The sequence below is a fragment of the Callospermophilus lateralis genome, chromosome 9, assembly GCF_048772815.1.
Source record: "Callospermophilus lateralis isolate mCalLat2 chromosome 9, mCalLat2.hap1, whole genome shotgun sequence".
NCBI lineage: Eukaryota > Metazoa > Chordata > Mammalia > Rodentia > Sciuridae > Callospermophilus > Callospermophilus lateralis.
Window position 1 is genome coordinate 25,365,226 of NC_135313.1, and position 20,352 is coordinate 25,385,577.

General features: G+C 34.9%; 1 protein-coding gene across 1 annotated transcript in view; it reads right to left on the bottom strand.

The window, feature by feature from the left end:
- Positions 1-2,392: 2,392 nt before the first annotated feature.
- The window catches only part of Cps1 (carbamoyl-phosphate synthase 1), a 112,599-nt gene continuing 94,639 nt past the window's right edge, over positions 2,393-20,352 (bottom strand). The window contains exons 33-38 of the mRNA XM_076865932.2: positions 17,608-17,682; positions 14,860-14,958; positions 5,542-5,601; positions 4,700-4,812; positions 3,242-3,371; positions 2,393-2,491 (exon numbers count right to left, since the gene is read on the bottom strand). Of these exons, the coding sequence (XP_076722047.2) occupies positions 2,393-2,491; positions 3,242-3,371; positions 4,700-4,812; positions 5,542-5,601; positions 14,860-14,958; positions 17,608-17,682 (576 nt within the window). The remainder of the gene's footprint in view (positions 2,492-3,241; positions 3,372-4,699; positions 4,813-5,541; positions 5,602-14,859; positions 14,959-17,607; positions 17,683-20,352) is intronic.

Below are 20,352 nucleotides of genomic sequence, written 5' to 3' on the forward strand. Positions count from 1 at the left end.
TATCTCTAGGCCTTTCTCTGCACGTGTATCTTGAGTTCCACTCACATCAGATTACTTGTAATTCCCTTAAATGAATGTCCTTATCCTGTAGTTTTCAACACAGTGCAACACATGAGCTCATCTCCCCAAAATGCTTTTGTCTGATATCATCAGGCAAGATTTTTTTTTTGCTATGAGAAATGGTTTCTTTTTATTTTTATCTGATCAAAATATAAGTTACCAAAAAGGCTGTATTTTGTGTGATATTAAGCATGTTACTTAACTTCTGTATGCCTAAGTTTCCTTGTTCATAATATAGAGATAACAGCACCTACTCATAGGGATATTTTGAGGATCAAGTTCTTATACTGTACTTGGAACTGCCTGAGAACTGCAGGTGGAACTGCAGGTGCCACATGTTAATTATTACAGTGGTGGTGGTGTTACTGGTGACAAGTAGCATACTAAGAGAAAAGTACTAGAAAAATGAGAGTAGGAGGGACATGGTTATCCTACATAAAGCACATCAGAAACTCGTTAAGTATCTTCAGGCAAATGTATGGATAACCAGGAATTACACTTTTACAATTACAAGGAAGAAGCCATGAATTTCTCATCCACAATGGTAACAGGGAAGAAATGGAAAAAAACAAATTTGAAATAGTGTCATATAGATCTATGCAAAATGGTCAACAATTGACTTTGGGATGAGAGACAATGAATAAAATCTATATGGCATCACTATTTTAGGACTGTCACAAAGTCACATAGCCTGATAAGTCCAGGATACAGCATCACTGTGCCCACTGGTACTGTCTCCATCAGTCAATGTGTATCAGCCTCTGATTGGGTTCAGTCACTCTTTTCTGTGTTACACAAAACTTCTTATAGAAGTTTATTATACATTGGTGACAATATTTAGACAGTGTATGGGCGAAACTACACATTTTAAAGGATCCAGATTAAAGGTGGTGTATAACAACATGCCTACATTATAAATTTTATATTGACACCAGAGGGATAAGAACCAGGTATGGTGGCACATGTCTGTAATCCCGGCTACTCAGGAGACTGAAGCAGGAGGATTACAGGTTCAAGGGCAGCCTGGGCAACTTGTTGAGACCCAGCCTCAAAAACAAAACAAACAAAAATTTAAAGGACTGGGCATGGAGTTGAGTGCTTTGTCTAGGATGTGTGAAGTCCTGAGTTCAATCCCCAGTATTGCATTAAAAAGAGAGAGAGATAAGGAAAAAAAAGATGAAAAACTAATAACAAAAGCTCCTCTATTTTCAACATTAATTTGCTCATATCCTCTATGAGTTTGTATAGAAAAAAATAAGCAATGTGATCCTGGCCCTAAGCTCTGTGTTATCATTGAAATGAATTGATTTGTATATATCAGTGTAATTAAATGAATAAATACAAGACTATACTGGCAATGTCTCTTAAGAGAATTTTATTTAAAAGTTCACAATTAGAGCACTTGTAATAACACAAAACATTTAAAAATGACAAAGGTTGCCAGAAGAAGGACTTTTCTAGTATGTAAAAGGAATGGTGTCCCTGTGTTTAAAGTGTGTGGAATTCATAGTGCACTGTGGGACTCAGTAGGTTGACAGAGTCCATTATCTGAAAGGAGTAAGCAAGAATTCCAAGTCATTCCAAAATCGGAGGAGAGGGTGAATGACACAAATCTACAGATTTCATTTTACCTACATAAAACTCCAATGTAAAACAAACAAACATGTATTTAACTATCTCAGTGTTCTCTACCATCAGTGAACGTACTCCAAAGACCAAAACAACAAACCAGTATCCTGGAAAGAAATCCTTAACCTAAAGGCCTCTGTCACATTTCTTTAATTCAGTCACATGAGAATGGAAAATGGCATTTGTGGATAGCCAGATAGGTGAGAATTATTATCAAAAAGAAGCAATACACAACATCATGATGAAGTGGCTCATAAATTAAACCTACATTTTATGTTACCAAATTTTTATAGTATTCTGCACTGTTAATGTGTCCTGAGTGTGGCAGATACTATTTAAAAACAATGCCAAGGGTGTGTTTAAAGTACTGAGAGTTCAGAAGATAGAACGGCAACTTTTTTCTGCCATGATTGTCATTAATCAGCACCATAAAATGTTAACTGCATTTAGGTGAGCCTAACCCACCCAAAACAGGTGTTATTAAATGGATGAAAATCTCACGAAGAATGAGTTACTTAAAAAGGACTCTAATCAAGTTTTGACAATTAAATATTGAAAGATATGAAATATTAAGGCATAACAGGGTAAACTGAAATAAAGTTTGGTATCAATATTCATCTCTGGAAAACAAAGTTGGGAATCAGTTCATTTTGATAAAACAGGGCTCAGGTTGATTGAAGAATGGGACTGGGCTTCTGCTTCCCTATGCTGCTTTCCCAGCACTGTACTGCCTGTAGTGGAAAAGACTCTTGGAGTCCACATTGCGAGATTTCTGCACAGCTTCAGCAAAAAGTTTGGTCACCTGCAAATAAATGATAAGAATCTTAGCAACCCACATGCAATGAAAGTGAATGTTCTATGAATAAGAAGTGAAAAGTCACAACTGTGTGCTCTCAATTTCTAAAGGGATATGGGATAAAAGGAATAAAAAATTTTATTTCATGGAGATTTTTCCCCATTTCTCAGATGTCACTATGAATAAGCTTATTTCTACCCCAACTCCCAGGGATTGATATTGATTTAGTATGTGTGTGCACACACACACACGTTATGTATATGGTGGGCAGGAGGTTAATGAGTCTCAAGTCTGTGAGTCTACCTATGATACATTTGGTGGGTCATGTCTAAGTAAAACTGAATGGACCTTATGCAACCATTTTCTGTGGATTGGACAAGCACTTGTACCTTCAATTATTTATCTGTTGCTTACATGTGGTCACTTTCATTGAGAAACAGTGGAATAAAATTTCAACCTTTATTCCATACCCCACTGTCACTTTTTATTCAAAGGATACTTGTATAAGGAATGAAGTAATGAAAGAGCCATGGTTATTCAAGAATTTTAATGATCTCAATTGCTTGAGCACCAACTGTCCCATTAAAGCCATGACCTACCATGTTACTACCATTATCTTAGACTCTATTAAAAATTCCAATCCATTCTGAACATTGCAAGGAGAAGGAAAGAGATGTGCATATACTGATTAACATTCTCAGTGTGGGACCAAAAATAAAACCTATGTGTAGCCTATACCCAAAGGAGAGAACATACCTGAAAATTAGTGAGGAGAGCTATTCCACTGTCAACAGCTGTCCTCCGAATCACATAATTATCATGGACAAACTTAGTGTTGTTGTTGGGGAGGTTAATCACTAGGTCAATGCTGCCATCTTTAATCAGTCTGGAAGAATAAACAAAATAAATTAAAACTTGCAATGTATATTGTATAATTTGTTTTTAAAATACTAACATAAATGATTCTCTTGGTCATTTAAGTCAATGTCATACTGAATTGACTTCCTCCTGCCTTCTTCTATTCCTAAGTAAATTTTCAAACTGATTTGGGGATTATAACTCTTTTATTGTGTTCTTGAAAAAGGTCAATTGAAATTTTAATTAATGGGATGTAGAATCTGTTTCTATTTAAAAATGCTATCTGGCCATAGTAAGAATTGATAATTTTATACATATTTACTTTGTTTTTTTTGTTGTTGTTGTTGTTTTTTTACAAAGTGGTGATCTCTATATCAATGAAAGCTTTCCTATCCTACAATCCAAACTCATATTCTGTCTACTTCACTGCCTGCTTCTCAGGGCCTCTCAGCAGATGGTGTAAAAACACAGGTAACCTGATTTTTATTAAACTATTTCACATTTTGTTACTGGGCCGCTATAGACACTACTAGACAATTAAATATCAAAAGCATAAAGTAGTACTGATTATTGTCTTACAAAGCTCTAAAGAGAGGAATTATATTATCTTGGGAAGCCTGTGACGGTCTGTACATGATGCCATTTTTTATTAATTTGATAATAATTTATAGGTTGGCTTTCTAAAAGCTTGGACAAATAGTAGCATGTATAAGATTTGGTATAATGTAGCCAGTGGGTAGGTTGTAACATCCTGAAATGGTCTGCCATGCACTTAGACCACATAATTTAGTATTGACATGCTGGTATTCCTGAAGGCTCACACAATGTTCTGAAATAATGTCTTAAAAAACCTAATGGTGATGTGGTCTAAGGCATGATAACAATGTGATCAGGCAATGAGCAACTTAGAAATCTGATGGATGGCATTACCACAATGCTCACTAAAGTATTTTTCATGAAGCAAGGGCTCAATAAATTGATCCATTGATGCACAACATCAGTGAAATGTAGATGATTAATCTTACACTTAATATACATGAGTTTGACATGAAATAAAGTACTGCAAGACATTTATTCTTGCTTTCATGTTTCTGTCAATAAAATGATCCTACCAAGAAGTATTTGAAAGATGTTTCATAATACCATGCATACAATAGACAAAGTGTGTTCTATAGTATTTGAAAATTTCATAAGTGAAATTTTACTAGCATCCACAAATATATTCATTTTTAAATTGGTTGATTAAAATAATTTTTCAAAGGCTTATAATTGTAAAGTAACACATTCACATTATACTCATTCCAACAATTAATCCTCTATGTCACCAACTCAGAAAATAGTCAGTTCAGTTCTTACTTTCTGATGGAAGACAGGCTGGGATTTTGTCCTTCCTGAGATGGCCATGCCACTGGGGTGGCGGGGACATTGTTGGCATTGAGCCAGTCTGATGTGGCTTCTGTGGCAAAGAGCTGCATTCAAAATGAGAAATCAGTTACTGTGTCATAGTCAAAGTTTTTGTAGATCAAAGAAGCCTACTAGGATATATATATCATTTAAAACATAAAGAAGAAATTGATAAGCAGGAGAAGTAATATGGCACCAGTAGTAGAAACTGGGACTCAAAATCTAGAGGCATGGGCACTTTAAATACTTTTAAAATATTTGCAGTAAAAAAAAAATAAGAACCTCAGCTGTAACTGTTTTGTAGAAGAGAAAAATATAGAATTATTCATGGCTTAGGACTTATTTTTATCAGGTCAACAAAGCCCCATGGTCACAGACCCACCCTGAGCCATGAGAATAATTCTGCTTTACTGAACCAGGCTTTGTGTACAGGTATTCACTGCAAAGAAGTTTTGCCTGTAACTATAACAGCTGGAAACTATGACCTCAGATGGAAACAGGAAAATAAAAAAGAAAACTATGTGGAAATGCATTGGAACTTTGTTCCAATTAGGCTTCAGCTAAACTTGCTAAGATTTTAGCTGACAACTTCTATTGAGTTTGTGGTAATTTTGTTAAAAACTAGTCTTTCTAATCTTTTCCTTCTATTGAAGTTTGGAAACTACCGAGTTAAACCTTTCAGGTTGAAAGGAAACATTTTAAGTGATTTATTTCCCTCTTTCTACCGTATTTGGTTTTGTGGGCAGATATCAATGCAAACCAAAAATACTGAAAAGAATAATAACATAGCATACCTTGAAGCCTTCATTGTGTAACTGCTCAGCCACACCAAGGAATCTTGGACGGAATGATTGCTGAAATGGAATTTAATAAGATTCACTCTCTAGATGTATATACTCTTTATTTAAATATATTCAATATGGTGGTCCCTCACACTGTTAGAAAAGACAAAACCACATGTTGATGGGTACTTTATATTAAAGATGACAGGGTGTTTTTTCCCCTTTTATTCCCCTATACTGAGTATAAGTTCTTATTAGTTTTCCAACAGATGAAATTTCAACCACACTGATTTGTTCTATACTATTACAAAGTCTCCCTATTGAATCCACTTAGTCTTTGACTATAGGTTTAGATCCCCCCAATTCTACATGGATCCTTTCCCATGTCAGGGGCATGTAAAAGACACCTGGGTTAGGATATGAACACCAAGTCTTCCTCTTAAGTTGTTCTGCCTGTCCAGCCTGCTCTCATTGCTAAGTTCTAATTCCATGCTGCCTTCAATAACTCAGCCACTGTCCTGGTAGCTCAAGTACAGGTCCTGGAAATAGCTCAATCATTTGGAACTCAATTTTGCATTTACTCTGAGGCAATAAAATTTTATGATTAAAGAATGAGCTCTATACCACACATACAGAAAGAGAAAAAAAATAGAGCTCTGGAGTCTCTAAGCTGCATATCGAATTTTAGCTTTACCATTCACAAGTAACATGTGCTTAGAGAAGTAATATCTCTGAGCACTCATTTCTGAAGCAGTGATGACAATAATATTTCTACTTCTCGTGGACTTAGAACTTACTAACAAATTAAGCCCAAGTTTTCAATTCTGCTTATATTATAAGAAAACCAACACAGGAATATTAAAATAGGTTGAAGTCATAATCTAGAGCTTTATATTTTTTATATCCTTTATATTTTTTCATATATATAACACATTTTTTAAATGCTCTAATCATTCACCTTTTACTTTTCTCAAAAGAACAGACCTCTAAAAATATAACAATTATTCAAAGTTACCACAAGTGGTATATTTGTTTCTCAATTTAAGTTTTTGTAAGTGCCTCAAATCTGGGACAATTGGACAAAATGGGCTAAAAACTGCACGACCTTGAGTAACTTCACCTCTCTATGATATATTCTCCTCATCACTTAAATGGAAATAGCAACAGTACCTTGTCACAGGGTTAGTGTTATTTTCAATAAAGTAATTGTAAATGGTACATAAGTGCTAATACTACAACTTAGTACAGTGACAGGCCCAATAATATTTCTCAATAAATATTTATTATTATTATTATTATTATTGAAATCATTGTTTTTTTCCAGTTTCTTATATGTTAGATTTCTTCATCTACCTCCTCGTTTCCAAGCCTGGGATATTAAAGCAGCTGTTATACTAGTAACAGTTACACTGTTACCCAAATGAGTTTCCTATCACATATACACATTTTACTTCCAAACAGGTTTCCCTAATGTTCCAACTCACTGTTTAAATACTTACTAGTAGTCCATTGTCCTTTCCTTCCCAGGACCCGAGATAGTTTCCAGGTCCTACCTTCCCTGGACTTCTGCCCATTACCATCAGGGCACTCCCACTTCTAAATATACCACCCGTGTTTAAGAGCTAATCTTTGCAAGACAGTAGTCAGGATAAAGGAAACAAAGCTAAGTGACACATCTAAAGACCAGTCCTTGATCTTGGCTTCATTAACATGGATGTCTGAGCACCTGTCCTATATTATTTAAAGTCATATTTAAAAACATATCCATTCTTTATTTTTTATTTTATTTTTTTAAAAGAGAGAGAGAGAGAGGTTTTTTTTTGTTTGTTTGTTTGTTTTTTGTAGATGGACACAACACAATGCCTTTATTTTTATGTGGTGCTGAGAATTGAACCCCAGTCCCACAGCTAGGCCAGAGCTCTACCACAATCCCAGCCACATCTAGCCACAATCCCAGCCCAAATATCCATTCTTTAAATGGGACCATTTTGCTGGTTTCCCTTGAAAAAGGTTTTAAACAGATGATGTAATTTGGTTACCTCAGTAAATGTCTTAAACCTATTTAGAAATCATACTATAAATGGTTGAAAACCATGGACATAATCTTATTTCAGAGAAATAAGGAATTAGGAATTGCGATAAAACCTATCGAGATTCTTGTACAATATTGATAATGTTCAGTGGATAAAACCTTCTCCTCATATTTATATGCAGAGGTTCTCTGAGAGTAGATTTAAATCCTAGGGAAAGACCCCAAAGATTATATTCAAATTCAAAATTCTTTCAGATTCTGACGCTCTCAATCCCAGAACTGAAGTTTTATGAAAGGAAACTATTGGCAAATAGAAAAGATAAATGCAACAGGATGGATCTCAGCTAAGGCAGGCTAAGGGGTTATTCATGACAGTCTTCTAGAATATGAATTGAAACTATGCCCAGGACAATCATTTTCCATATACAGTTGGGACCAAGCAGGAATAAATGAGCTTGGATACAGAATCTCATGGCTAAACATTTAAAAGAGTAGAATAAAATTAGACAAGTAAAATTAGAGAATAACTCTTAGTGATATTAGGACTGTTTAATGAGTTATATGGCAGACTCATAAAAAAAAGGGCAGAAGAACAGAACAATCATATGCTAAAGTATGATCCTTCTGGTAAAGGAAGGAACTGAACTAGATGACACATTTAGTTTTGTTCATGGTCTAAAGTCTCTTGATTTACAGGAAATATACCTGAAATATTCAAAATGAACCTCTGAGTTTTGTTAAACTCCTAATATGAAAACTTATATTGTGACCTCTGGCTAAACACAGAACAGATGGAACTTTGCCCAAAATCAGATTAGGAGATAAAACATAAAAGTGTTCAGCAAACTTATTGAATAAATGATACATTAATCATGAACTTAACTATTAATCTCTTAGACTTTTTTAACAAAAAGGCACTGAAAATATAGTGATAATAATAGTAAGTAATGACTTTATTTATTTATTTATTTGAAATACTAGGAATTAACTCAGGGATACTCTACAGTTAAACTACATTCCCAGTCTTTTTTTTTTTTTTTTTTTTAAGACAAGGTCCATCTTTTTCTTCAATTAGGTGCAGGGTCTCTGGTCTAATTCATATGTCCTTGATCCAATTTGAGTTTTGTGCATGATAAGAGATAGGGGCTTAATTTCATTTTGTTGCATAGGGATTTCCAGTTTTCCCAGCACCATTTGTTGAAGAGACTATCTTTTCTCCAATATATGTTTTTGGCAACTTTGTCTAGGATAAGATAACTGTATATATGTGGGTTTCTGACTGTGTCCTCTATTCTGTACCACTGGTCTATAAGACTTCTTTAACAAGACTCGTATAAGGCAAGAAATATAATCAAGAATCAATAAATGGGATGCATTCAGACTAAAAAGCTCCTTCTCAGCAAAAGAAACAATCGGTGAGGTGAAGAGAGAGCCTACAGAATATCACACACATTAGATAGAGCACTAATCTCTAGGATATATAAAGAACTCAAAAAACTTAATACCAAAAAACCAAATAACCCAATCAATAAATGGGCCAAGGACCTGAACAGACACTTCTCAGAAGATGATGATATACAATCAATCAACAAATATATGAAAAAATGTTCAACATCTTTAGCAATTAGAGAAATGCAAATCAAAACTACCCTAAGATTTCATCTCACTCCAGTTAGAATGGCAGCTATCAAGAATATAAACAACAAGGGGTTAGGGTTATGGCTCAGCGGTGGAGCACTAGCCAAGCATGTGTGAGGCACTGGGTTCAATCCTAGGCACCACATAAAAATAAATAAATAAAATAAAGGAATTGTGTCCAACTATGAAAACTAAAAAATATTTTAAAAAAGAATACAAACAATAATAAATGTTGGTGAGGATGTGGGGAAAAGGGCATAATCATACATTGCTGGTGGGACTGCAAATTGGTACAGTCAATATAGAAAGCAGTATGGAGATTCCCTGGAAAACTGGAATGGAACCACCATTTGACCCAGATATCCCACTCCTTGGTTTATACCCAAAGGACTTATAAACAGCATACTACAGGGACATAGCCACATCAATGTTTGCAGCAGCACAATCCACAATAGCTAAATGTGAAAACAACCTAGATGCCCTTCAGTAGATGAAGTAAAGAAACTGTGGTATATATACACAATGGAATATTACTTAGCATTAAAAGTGAATAAAATCATGACATTTGCAGGTAAATGGATGGAGTTGGAGAATATGATGTTAAGTGACATAAACCAATCCCCCAAAACCAAAGGCTGAACTTTTCACTGATATGTGAATTCTGATCCATAATGGGGGTTGGGGTGGAACATGGGAGGAATGGAGGAACTTTAGATAGGGCAAAGGAGAGGGAGGGGAAAGGTGGGAAAGATTGTGGAATGAGATGGACATAATTACCCTAAGTACACGTATGAAGACACGAATGGTGTGACTCTAATTTGTGTACAACCAGAAACATGAAAAATTGTGCTCTGTATGTGTAGCATGAATTGAAATGCATTCTAATATCATGTATAACAAATTAGAATAAATAAATTTAAAATTAAAAAAATAAAGACTGAGTCCATCTTAAGACAGAGTCTCACTAAATTGCTAAGGCCAGCCTTAAATTTTCCATTCTTCTACCTCAGCCTTTGTAGTTACTCACATTCTAGGTGTGTTCCACCATGAGCAAAAAATAACTTTTAACTGTTTCTAGAAGGCTATTTCACCAGTAAAGTGGTTCTCAAAGCAGACTTTGAGAATAGCAGCAAGCATTACCTGGGAACTTGTTAAAAATATGAAAATTTAGGCTCCACCCAGATTTATTGAATCAGGAACTCAAGGAGTATATCCCAACAATCTGTAGTTTCACAAACCTTCCAGGCAAGTCTGGTGCACATTAACGTTTAGAAGTGGGAAAGAAGGGAGGCTGAGTGCACGATCCTTCACTCATTTTGCAATTTAAGGTCAAGATGCATTAACCTCAGCCAAAGTCACAATGAAAAATGTTGAGGGAGGAGTACTAGAATGCAATTTTTTTCTTTGTCATTTTAAAGTAAAATAAGTCAGCAAGGCCTCTAAGATCTGCAGACACCAGGCAGAACCTCATTATGGAGCTGTTTCAGTGCTGTCCCCCAAGTGGAAAAGATAAATATCCAACATGACAGTATTGGCAGTTCCCAGCCAGGGAACCACTCTGCCTTCTGGTCTGGGGTGTTGGCTTCCATAGACACATTATAAACTTCTATCAAACATGTATTGAACACTTGTGACACATAAAACAGCCTCTCTACAAAAAGAAATTACAGCTGTCAGCTTGCATCTGAGTAGCCTCAGATTTAAAAGCTGATTGAAAATACCTGTGTAAGAAACCATTTGTTACTAAAGGTGAAAAGTACAAGCTGATTTATTTTCTTGGAAATGTTTATAAGGAGGAATCCCTTTAAAAGTGAAACACATATATATTTCCTCCAATGATCATTTTTCCATTAACTCAACTGCTAGCTGAAGAAAAGAAAGCCAAGTTAATACTAAGTAATGCCTACAGATTCTCCAGGGACATCGGGACTGACAACTCTATGGTTGTTCCTAATGATGCTGTATTGAAGATAAAAGGTTATTCATGTCACTTGGAGTTGTCCTTTCAAATAAAATGCTTGCTTTGTGTTTCTGAGCAATGCTGAAGCGCAGATGTCAGGTTGGTGCTTGCCATTTCACAAGCATCAGTGAATAGCCCAATCAGAGGGGGAAAAAAAGCGAGTGCTCTTGATCTACTCCAGAGTGAATCATTTATTGTTAAAGGGTGTTCCAGAAAACCTCAAAACAAGGCAGATTGCCTACTCATAGAAACTAAAAATAAGTTCTGATGTGATGAACAGTGGCTAGAACTACTGCAGGAAAATCAAGCATGATTTTGTTGCCACATAAACCTATATTAAGCCTTTCTTACTTTTGAAATGCCTTGGAATATGGCAGGTCTTGGTAGAGACTTGAAACAGTTAAGTTGGCGAGGATCCCTTGTCAATATGTGAATCCTGACTTTTTCTCTAAATCCTCATTAGGCAAGATTGATATGATGATACTACGAATATTTCATACTTCCCAGGCAATTTGGCCCATGGGATTTAACTTTGGAAGGGCAGAAAGAAACAAAGAGTTTGTAAAGGAGTAGGGTGGAAAAGAGGTGAGAATTTAATATTTAGGACTGCCACAGATAATGTGTGTGTGCACACACGCGCGTGCACACACACACACACACACACAAGCACACCCAATCTACCTATTAAATATTGAGAAGCGGTTTTTGAAACCTGCTAGTAATAAATGCCTATTTAAAACATGTAACAAGTTTAAACACTAAGAAAAAATGTTTCCTGGCTCAGAGACACTTTTTCCTCTGCTTCATGTTTATCTGTTCCTACAATTATCTCTTGAAACCTACAGTAAAATTAATAAGTCAAGGTACCTTCACTAAATCCTTCTACCCATACCAGGAATTTGTCAGGGCAGGGAGAGGAAGACAAAGGAAGCCCTTTACATCAAATGGGATATTGATCATCTTCCCTATTAATAATGAAGAAATAAATTATCAAATTAATTGCAGCAAAGTTGGGTACCAATGTTCTTCTGTAAGTGAAGTTCACACAGCTTCATATTAAATGAATGGTTCCCTTAAGAAATCAAAATGTAATCATGAACTTGTTCTCTCAGAACTTTATTACCTAACTCATCTTCAACCATATACTTTCCAATATATTTACTAGGCGCAAGTTCCATTTACATTTTAGCAGTAGTATTTTATGATCTTTTCAGTTTTGACTTTATATGTTTGAAAAAAGTTTATATATATATTCTCTAACCAAGTAAGATCATGGTCAGTAAAGTGTTTTCTAAAAGGAACAGTGTATCCTGAAATATGAAACTTGGATTACTTTCTCTGTATCTGCTATGAAAATTGGATAAAAAGATGAGATAAGATTTGGTTCCTTTCTAGCTAAGAAGATTTCTGGTGGGTTTTATGGCTATTAACTCTCTGGTTAGAATATTCTGTCATGTTTTTCAGTTTAAATTGTCTGATTAAGCACTTTTTAAAATCACTATGAATGAAAACCCTTGATCTAGCAATAAAGAGACTATACATTAACTGTTGGAATGGAAAGTTTTCCTTGCCTCTCATATAAAATAAGTTAAAAAATGATTCTTGTCTACCTCTAGAGATTTACAGTCCAGTCCTATCAAATTTTTCCACAGTTGTAAATATTTCATTAAATATAATTTTAGCAAATATTTCCTTAAAACTTTGTTTTTTACTTTATACTTAAGAACATATTTTTAAATTCCTAACATTTTGTATTTATACACAGACAGAAGGTCCTTTACCACAATTCATGTAGATGCTAGAATACTGATATTCTTTAAAACTGACATCCTTTAAAAAGAAGGCATTGAAAGGTAGAATCCCAATGGACAGAATCATACTGCTTTAAGAAAACAATTTTTCCCCTTAAAATAAAAACTCCCTTTTTTCCTACAAAGCAAAATTCTGTTCACTGATGCCAAAATCACACAAATACTTCATAGGGATCAAATTAATTTTGGCTTCACTTTTCCCTGCAGCGCTGGAACCAAACAAGGCACAATTTTATACATCACTGCCTTCTTAAACTGGTATTTTAAAATGTTAGCACTATTATGATTAGTCTGAAGATCAGGGCTAAGGGCATGGTCTCCTTTGAATGCCCCCAGGTCTCACATTAAACTTTAAGCCATAACTGGAAGTTGGGCAAATATTCTCATACTTGAGACTTAATAATACTTAATATGCGTTTATAACGTGATGAGTCGCTCAGATGATGTGATTTGTCTCTAAACTGCCATTAAGCTTCACAATTGCAAGTCATCTTGTTAGCCTCTGCTCTAACTATTCACCATCACCCTTCTGGCACCTTTATTTTTTTTTTCATTTTTTTTTTTTAGTTCCTTCTGACACCTTTATGAAGCAAAATCTCAAGTTACTCTTTGCAGAAACTTCTCCAAAACCACTACTTGTCCAGTCTCCAGAGTCTCATTTAATAATATTAAGAAACCCTAATGAGATGGCATTTATAATAATCACCTACTGACTTAAGAATACATGTTACTGTTCTAATTATATTTTTATTGATTTTTTAATGTAACCACACAGGGTTTGTACTTATTAAAAGCATAGTGGGGATGTTATATAAGGCCATCCATCATTTTTATAGGACCCAAGAATTACTAATCTCAAAAAAAAAGACCATTGAGAAGCATATAGTATTTTTTTCAGGAAATTTGTAAACATAATGATTTGTGCACTTTTCCAATAAACATTCCAAGGGATAATAGATGTTTTCTGTGTGCTATTTTATCCTAAGATTTACATTTGAGTTGAAAAAATAAACTGATAATGCCCTTTTCATTGTACATGATATTTATAATAATTTCTCCCTGATTTGACCTTGAAAGCTTATCAAATACTAATATTTTAAGAGCTTCCATAATATACTAATGAGTATTTCTTAAGTTACTGCCCTGCAAGAATGTTCAATCTGGGAAGTTAGACTGAGAACATTTCTCAAATAATTTTCCTTTCTTCAAACTTGAATCTTTGTCATTTAGCAGATATTGAAATATGAAGGACTGGGCATATGCAGGACTGAATGAGAAAGGAAAGAAGGAGGGAGGAGAGGAAGGAAATGGAAGGAGAAAGGAAGAATATTCAAGAAAGAACAAACATGACTTCAATTTGAGAAATGTTGGGTTTGAAACATCCAAAAGAGGTAGACAAATTTGGAAACATAAGATGATGGAAGAGAAAGAATTAAAAGTGTTACTTACAGCTAGAGAATAGATACTATAGACACAGAGGAGATGACAAGGGAGATGGTCAAAAGAGGAGAGAATGGAGTACACTCTATTGAAAGCCTATGTTGAAGGGCTAAGGAGGGGGAGCCATGAGCAAGATATACTAAAAAGGCCATACCAAGGAGTAAGAGAGATTGCTGTTGTTTTAAGGTACCTGAGTGCCTTTTAGAACAAATCCTCCTTCACTACAGACATTTTCTTTCTTTTTATCTTATTATTTTATTTTTGAATTGGCTACTGTAACAGGAGAAGGCAAAAATCAGAGAACAAATAGAATAACAAATGTCTATTTTTTCTATAAGTTGGTATTTTATTTAGTGGAATGTGAAACAAGTCTCCTCTCTTCTATGCCACAATTAATGTCCCAGGCACTCTGTGCCATCCCGGGAATGTGCACAGCTGCACACCCTTACCTGTATTCCAATGAGGATGCCTTTCTGAGGTATCTTAAACCCTGTGGAAAGCATTGCCTTCAGGAAGGCTGTATGAATACCTTCACCAAAGCAAGCCACCTGTTTAGGAACAAAGGAAAAAATAAAACAGAAAGAAAATAAGGGTCAACTGCACTTACTAAAACAAAGCAAAACAAAACAAAATACAAATGGAAAGCAATTTACTCATAGACTTCTTTCCTAGATTTTTATCAATGTTGCTCAAAGACTAAAAGCAATCTGAATCCAGGGATTAGAAGGCTGGCCAAGGCAGATGTATCTTATGTTTTTAATTAAGCATAATGAATGAATAAGCAATTCTTTCTCTATTCAACAACACTCAGTGGAACAACATACTGGATTCTACTGTGAGTTATTTGGATACAAATCATAGCTTCTGGTCCATAATGTGGTGAGTTTCCAAATGTTAATATGACTTAATGTTTAAATAACAGTATATGTCATATATACTACCCAGCAGCGCATGAATTCACAGGTCAGTAGTAGAAATGACTAACTGCTGATCAATTGGTTAGGAGTCATTTCATAGAGCTTATAGAAAAACCTCCTGGGAAATTCAATAGCAGCATGAAAATCTCAGAGGAACTTGTTCATTTTTTTTTTATCATTTTCATAGAGTGAACCAAAATATCCTGCAACTAGTCCTGAATGCCACAGCCATATGTTTAAAAAAAGATTCCAAACTAACACATATTAGGATGTACAGAGGTTTCATGGAGGGTAACTGTGCTACAATCTAGCTACAAGTCAAATAGCCACCATAACTAGAGGACAAGTGGTATATTTCAACATGATGGGAGTCATTTCTGCCATGCACATCATCATTTGGCACAGGTACAAAACCACCATTATAGTAAATAACACCGATGTTTGAATTCATTCTTTAAGCAAATGACTCCCTTACTGGGCAAGGATAGTGCTCATAACTATAACCTTCACTGACCACAAGTGCATGCTGCTTTTTACTCCATAGTGACTATTTTAATCAGTCGTGTACTGACCAACTATCTTAAATAATATCACCCTAAGTTAACAGATCAGAAATTTTATTGAAATGAATTGTGGAATCAGTCATAAAGTACAGGTAAAATGACACAGGAGTGGTTTCAGCAATTTTCTGTGAAACAATACAAAGTAGTGAATATTCCAGTAAAGATTAAGACTTGCATCCCCAGTTTACCACCAAGAAAATAAAATGTCCTTTCATTCATGCAGGAGCTGGAGTCTTACATGAATCTGGAACAAGCCATTTAAACACCGAAAAATCTCTCTGAAGCATAATCGAGATTTCAAAGCTAAAATTATTATTCTGATTTCAATTATAAAACAGACCTTGAAACATGACACTTGATGGCACTTGGAAATATTACTTTTTCTAATAACAGAGGAATTTTCTCCTTTTTATACTTGATTAAAAAAAAAAAAAAAAAAAAAACGGTCCAACCAAGAGCAGAGCTCAATTTCTCATTCAATATTTCAACAATTCCAAAAATGTATGTAGGGAGGCAGCAAGGACATTAGCACTGAAACCAAATTTGTCACACTGGAGAAAATGCACAAAGGAATGTAGACTTCTCCCAGGCTGACCCTGGAGCAGCTGAAAACAGCCCTACTACTACTGACCAGAGGATCGAGGTGAACCTGAAGTCTCCTTTACCTGACCAAAAATAGAATGTAGTACCTTGTCTAAAGTTAGATTTTCTCCCTTATTAAATTAAAAGAGGTAGCAAAGGAGCCAAAAGTCCCCTCTTCTAAGCATCCATGTAAAAACAGGATAGTCATTTATTCCTCATTGCCTGCCTTCTTGTCTCACTTGGCTTCTTCTCACAGATCTTGCTTGTAACCAGGCAACCATATAAAACATCACGTATTTGTTGTAATTAAATATTCTCCTCTTTCAGGCTTTCCTTAATACCAAGAGAAACAATGACGCCTCACAGTCTGATGATGCCACTCCGATGTGCACCGATGAGGATCTGAAGGTTGTATCTAGTATGTCTGTCAAGGGCTAGGTGATTCATAAAATGTCCTGACACTGACATGTAGAGAACTTTCCAGAATCTGACAGCTCGCTATGAGAAAACACATTTCACATTCTCAAAGAAACCTTCTATTGACACAGTCCCAACACAAGTGAAGAGGGACATCCAGTGGCCAGTCCCATTATAGTTTATAGAAAATCCCCAAGAGGTTAAAGTTGCTTTAAAAGTGGTCCATAGATTTTGCATGTATTTGCAGATTTTCACACTATGTAGGTCTATGATCTCTTTAATGCTGTCATTCTACATGCTGTCTGTAAAAATACTATGATCTGATTTCATAATAACAAAGCAGGGGATGAAGTGCTGTTACAGAGAAAACTGAGAACCTTAATATAAAAGGAAACACACAGGGTGCATTTACTGAGAATGCAGTAAACATCTAGAAAAATATTTGAAATTTTTGTAATGTGGAAATAAATGTGCAATATGGAAATGAATCAAGACTACATATATTATTTTCCCATGTTGAAATATAATTGAGAATTTTGACTGTCACAAAAGAAGTGATTTCTCTTTAATGCAAAATTCTTCAGCACTTTGAGAATCTGAAAGTAGAAGTTTGTGTTTCTCTCACTACTCAGTATCTTGCTTTACTATATTCACATCATAAAACCATAGATTTCAAAGTAGATTTGATAAAAGTACTCATGGATCATTAACTAGCTACCTCTCCAGTGGAAGCCATCTCACATCTCAGAATGGGGTCAGCATCCCTCAACCGGGGCCAGGAAAACATTGGCGCCTGTCAGACAAAACAAGGAGGAAAAATATGTGAGGGAAAGGTACAAAAAGATAAGAGAGGCTAAATACATTTAGTGAATCATTTCTCATAGAATTCATTTAGGCTATGGAAGACATAAAAAGAAATATCTTTGGTCCAAGAATCTGACTTGAAAAATAGCTTTAAAATTCTGTTCCAAGAATTTGTTGAGCTCTTGGCCAAAACTAGGGTTAAATAATCACAAATTATTTCTGTAAATAGGTCCCCTGTGACCAGTCCAGACCAGTGCTTCTAATCTGGACTACACATATTCTTATTGGAGTGATTTCAAACAACGTCTATTGGGCATTGGTTTCCCCAAACACAGAGTTCAAACACATTTTCTTTTCCTTGATAGGCTTTTGGAACATTCTTCTTCTTTTTCTGATTATTTGAACTTGTAACAAGCCACCTTGCCAGCATTGGCTGTCTGTAAGCTGACTTCTGAGACATTAAACTGTTGTTGACACCTCTTAAAAGCTTTGAAAACATTCTACTTGGGAACACTTTTTCCCATAACTTTCATATGAATTGGAACATAGGAGTGGTTCCTTTTCTTTTATTTTATCAGTGAAATTCACTAAGAACCAAGTTTTTGTATCTTGCATATATGTCCAATTATCTGATCTAGACTATTTCATCACTGATTCTGTTACCCTTCTAAGTTATCATGGGAATTCTACCTTGGGCTCATTTCACTGGGTCATCTAAATCAAATTAGTATATATTCCTGCACTCCGGCTTCCCAATTCTTCCTTCTATTGATGTCCATCAACCCACTAGGGCTATTGACTATGCAAAAAAAATTCAAAAATTCATATACAATGACAACTAGGAAAAAAAGCAAGCTGGAAAATATGGAGCATTTTGAAAAATGTTTACCCATAAATATTATTTTTAGTTGGAAATTATGCATGCATATTCATATATACACATGATATTTATAAGAAAAATAAGTGACATATTTCTATATCTACAAGTAAACATAAATTTTAAAATTTATATACACTGAAATATATTTTAGAGTGCCTACTACCTGTTTGTCTCAAACAAAACCACATCACACATGCACACACACATACAAATAAAAGCTTTACCAATTTATGTTTGTGTCATAGTCTCTAGGAACAAAATGCCACCCTTCTCGCCACAAGAAGTAACATTCCATCTTAATGCACTATAAAATCCAAAGTATCCTAAGTTGTCAACTTAAGCAAGTTTAATAAATACTCTGATTCATAGCTTCAACTTGAAGTACCCACTATAAAAATCAGAGGTCAGTCACTTAGCACCCTTAGAAAAAGAAACTTTTTGAAGACATCCAAAATACGTCAAGAGCACCTAAATAAATCACAGAGTATAAATTAATTTTATTGTATGCTTCATTTAAGAAATAATGTGGATGCTAATTCACAATAAGGTGGGGGGGCACTAGGGAAGAATAATGTTACCTTTGATTAGGTAGAAGGAAGTTATGGGAGGGAAAGGGAGGGGATGTGGGGATAGGAAAGATAGCAGAATGAAACAGACATTATTACTGTATGTATGTATATAACTACATGACCAATGATTCTGCAACATGTACACTCAGAAAAATGAGAAATTATTCCATTTATGTATGATATATCAAAGTGAATAAATGCATTCTAGTGTCATGTATAACTAATTAAAACAAATTTTAAAATTTTAATAAGAAATTAAAATATATATTTATATAATATTTATAAATGTTTATGTATCACACTAGTCCTCATGCCTGTCCATTGAATAAGTTCAAGACCACAGTTATAAATATTCCATGCATGAACATACTGAGTTAATTAGAGAAGTACCATGACTTTATTATTAAGGTACTATTAAAAGGAGGAGGGAAAAAAGGGAGAGAATTAAACAACAGCAGAGGAAGTAGAGAGGGAAGATGGGAGGGGAGGGGAGGGGAGGTGAGGGGGGATAATAGGGGATAGGAATGGTAGCAGAACACAACAGTCACTAATATGCCATTATGTAAAAATGTGAGTGTGTAACCAATGTGATTCTGCAATTTGTATTTGGGGAAAAAATGGGAATTCATAACCCAATTGAGTCAAATGTATGAAAGATGATATATCATGAGCTCTGTAATGTTTTGAACAATCAATTAAAAAAATAAAAAAATAAAAATAAATAAATAAATAAATATAATTTTAATCCATTACTCTCACAGCATCTCTATAAACAGCAAGTTCTATCTCAGTCTTTCAGAAGGAAAATTTATGCCACTGAAGAAAATACAAACTAAGAAAGGTGACCAAGGTGGTAAGCATTTAACCATCTCCTCAGGGTAACCACTTTTACAGAAGTCATGCTTGCATCAAGATTTGACACAATTTAAAAGTGGCACAATTCTACCCTTATCCCAACAAATTATGTCTAGGATTTCTATTTGTCAACTAAACTGGTACCATCATGTGTCAGCTGCATAAACATAGTTTACAATTTACTTGCTAGTTAATTTTGACTTTAGGAATTCTAGATGTTGGGGGAATTCTGTAAAGGTACAACAGTTACATGAAATTTTCTACAGTACAATTGCATCTCATTATTGAAAGGAAGTAAAAATCCCCAGTCTGCCACTTTAGTTAGAAGGTTCATAAAGTCACTAGATTTTTTTTA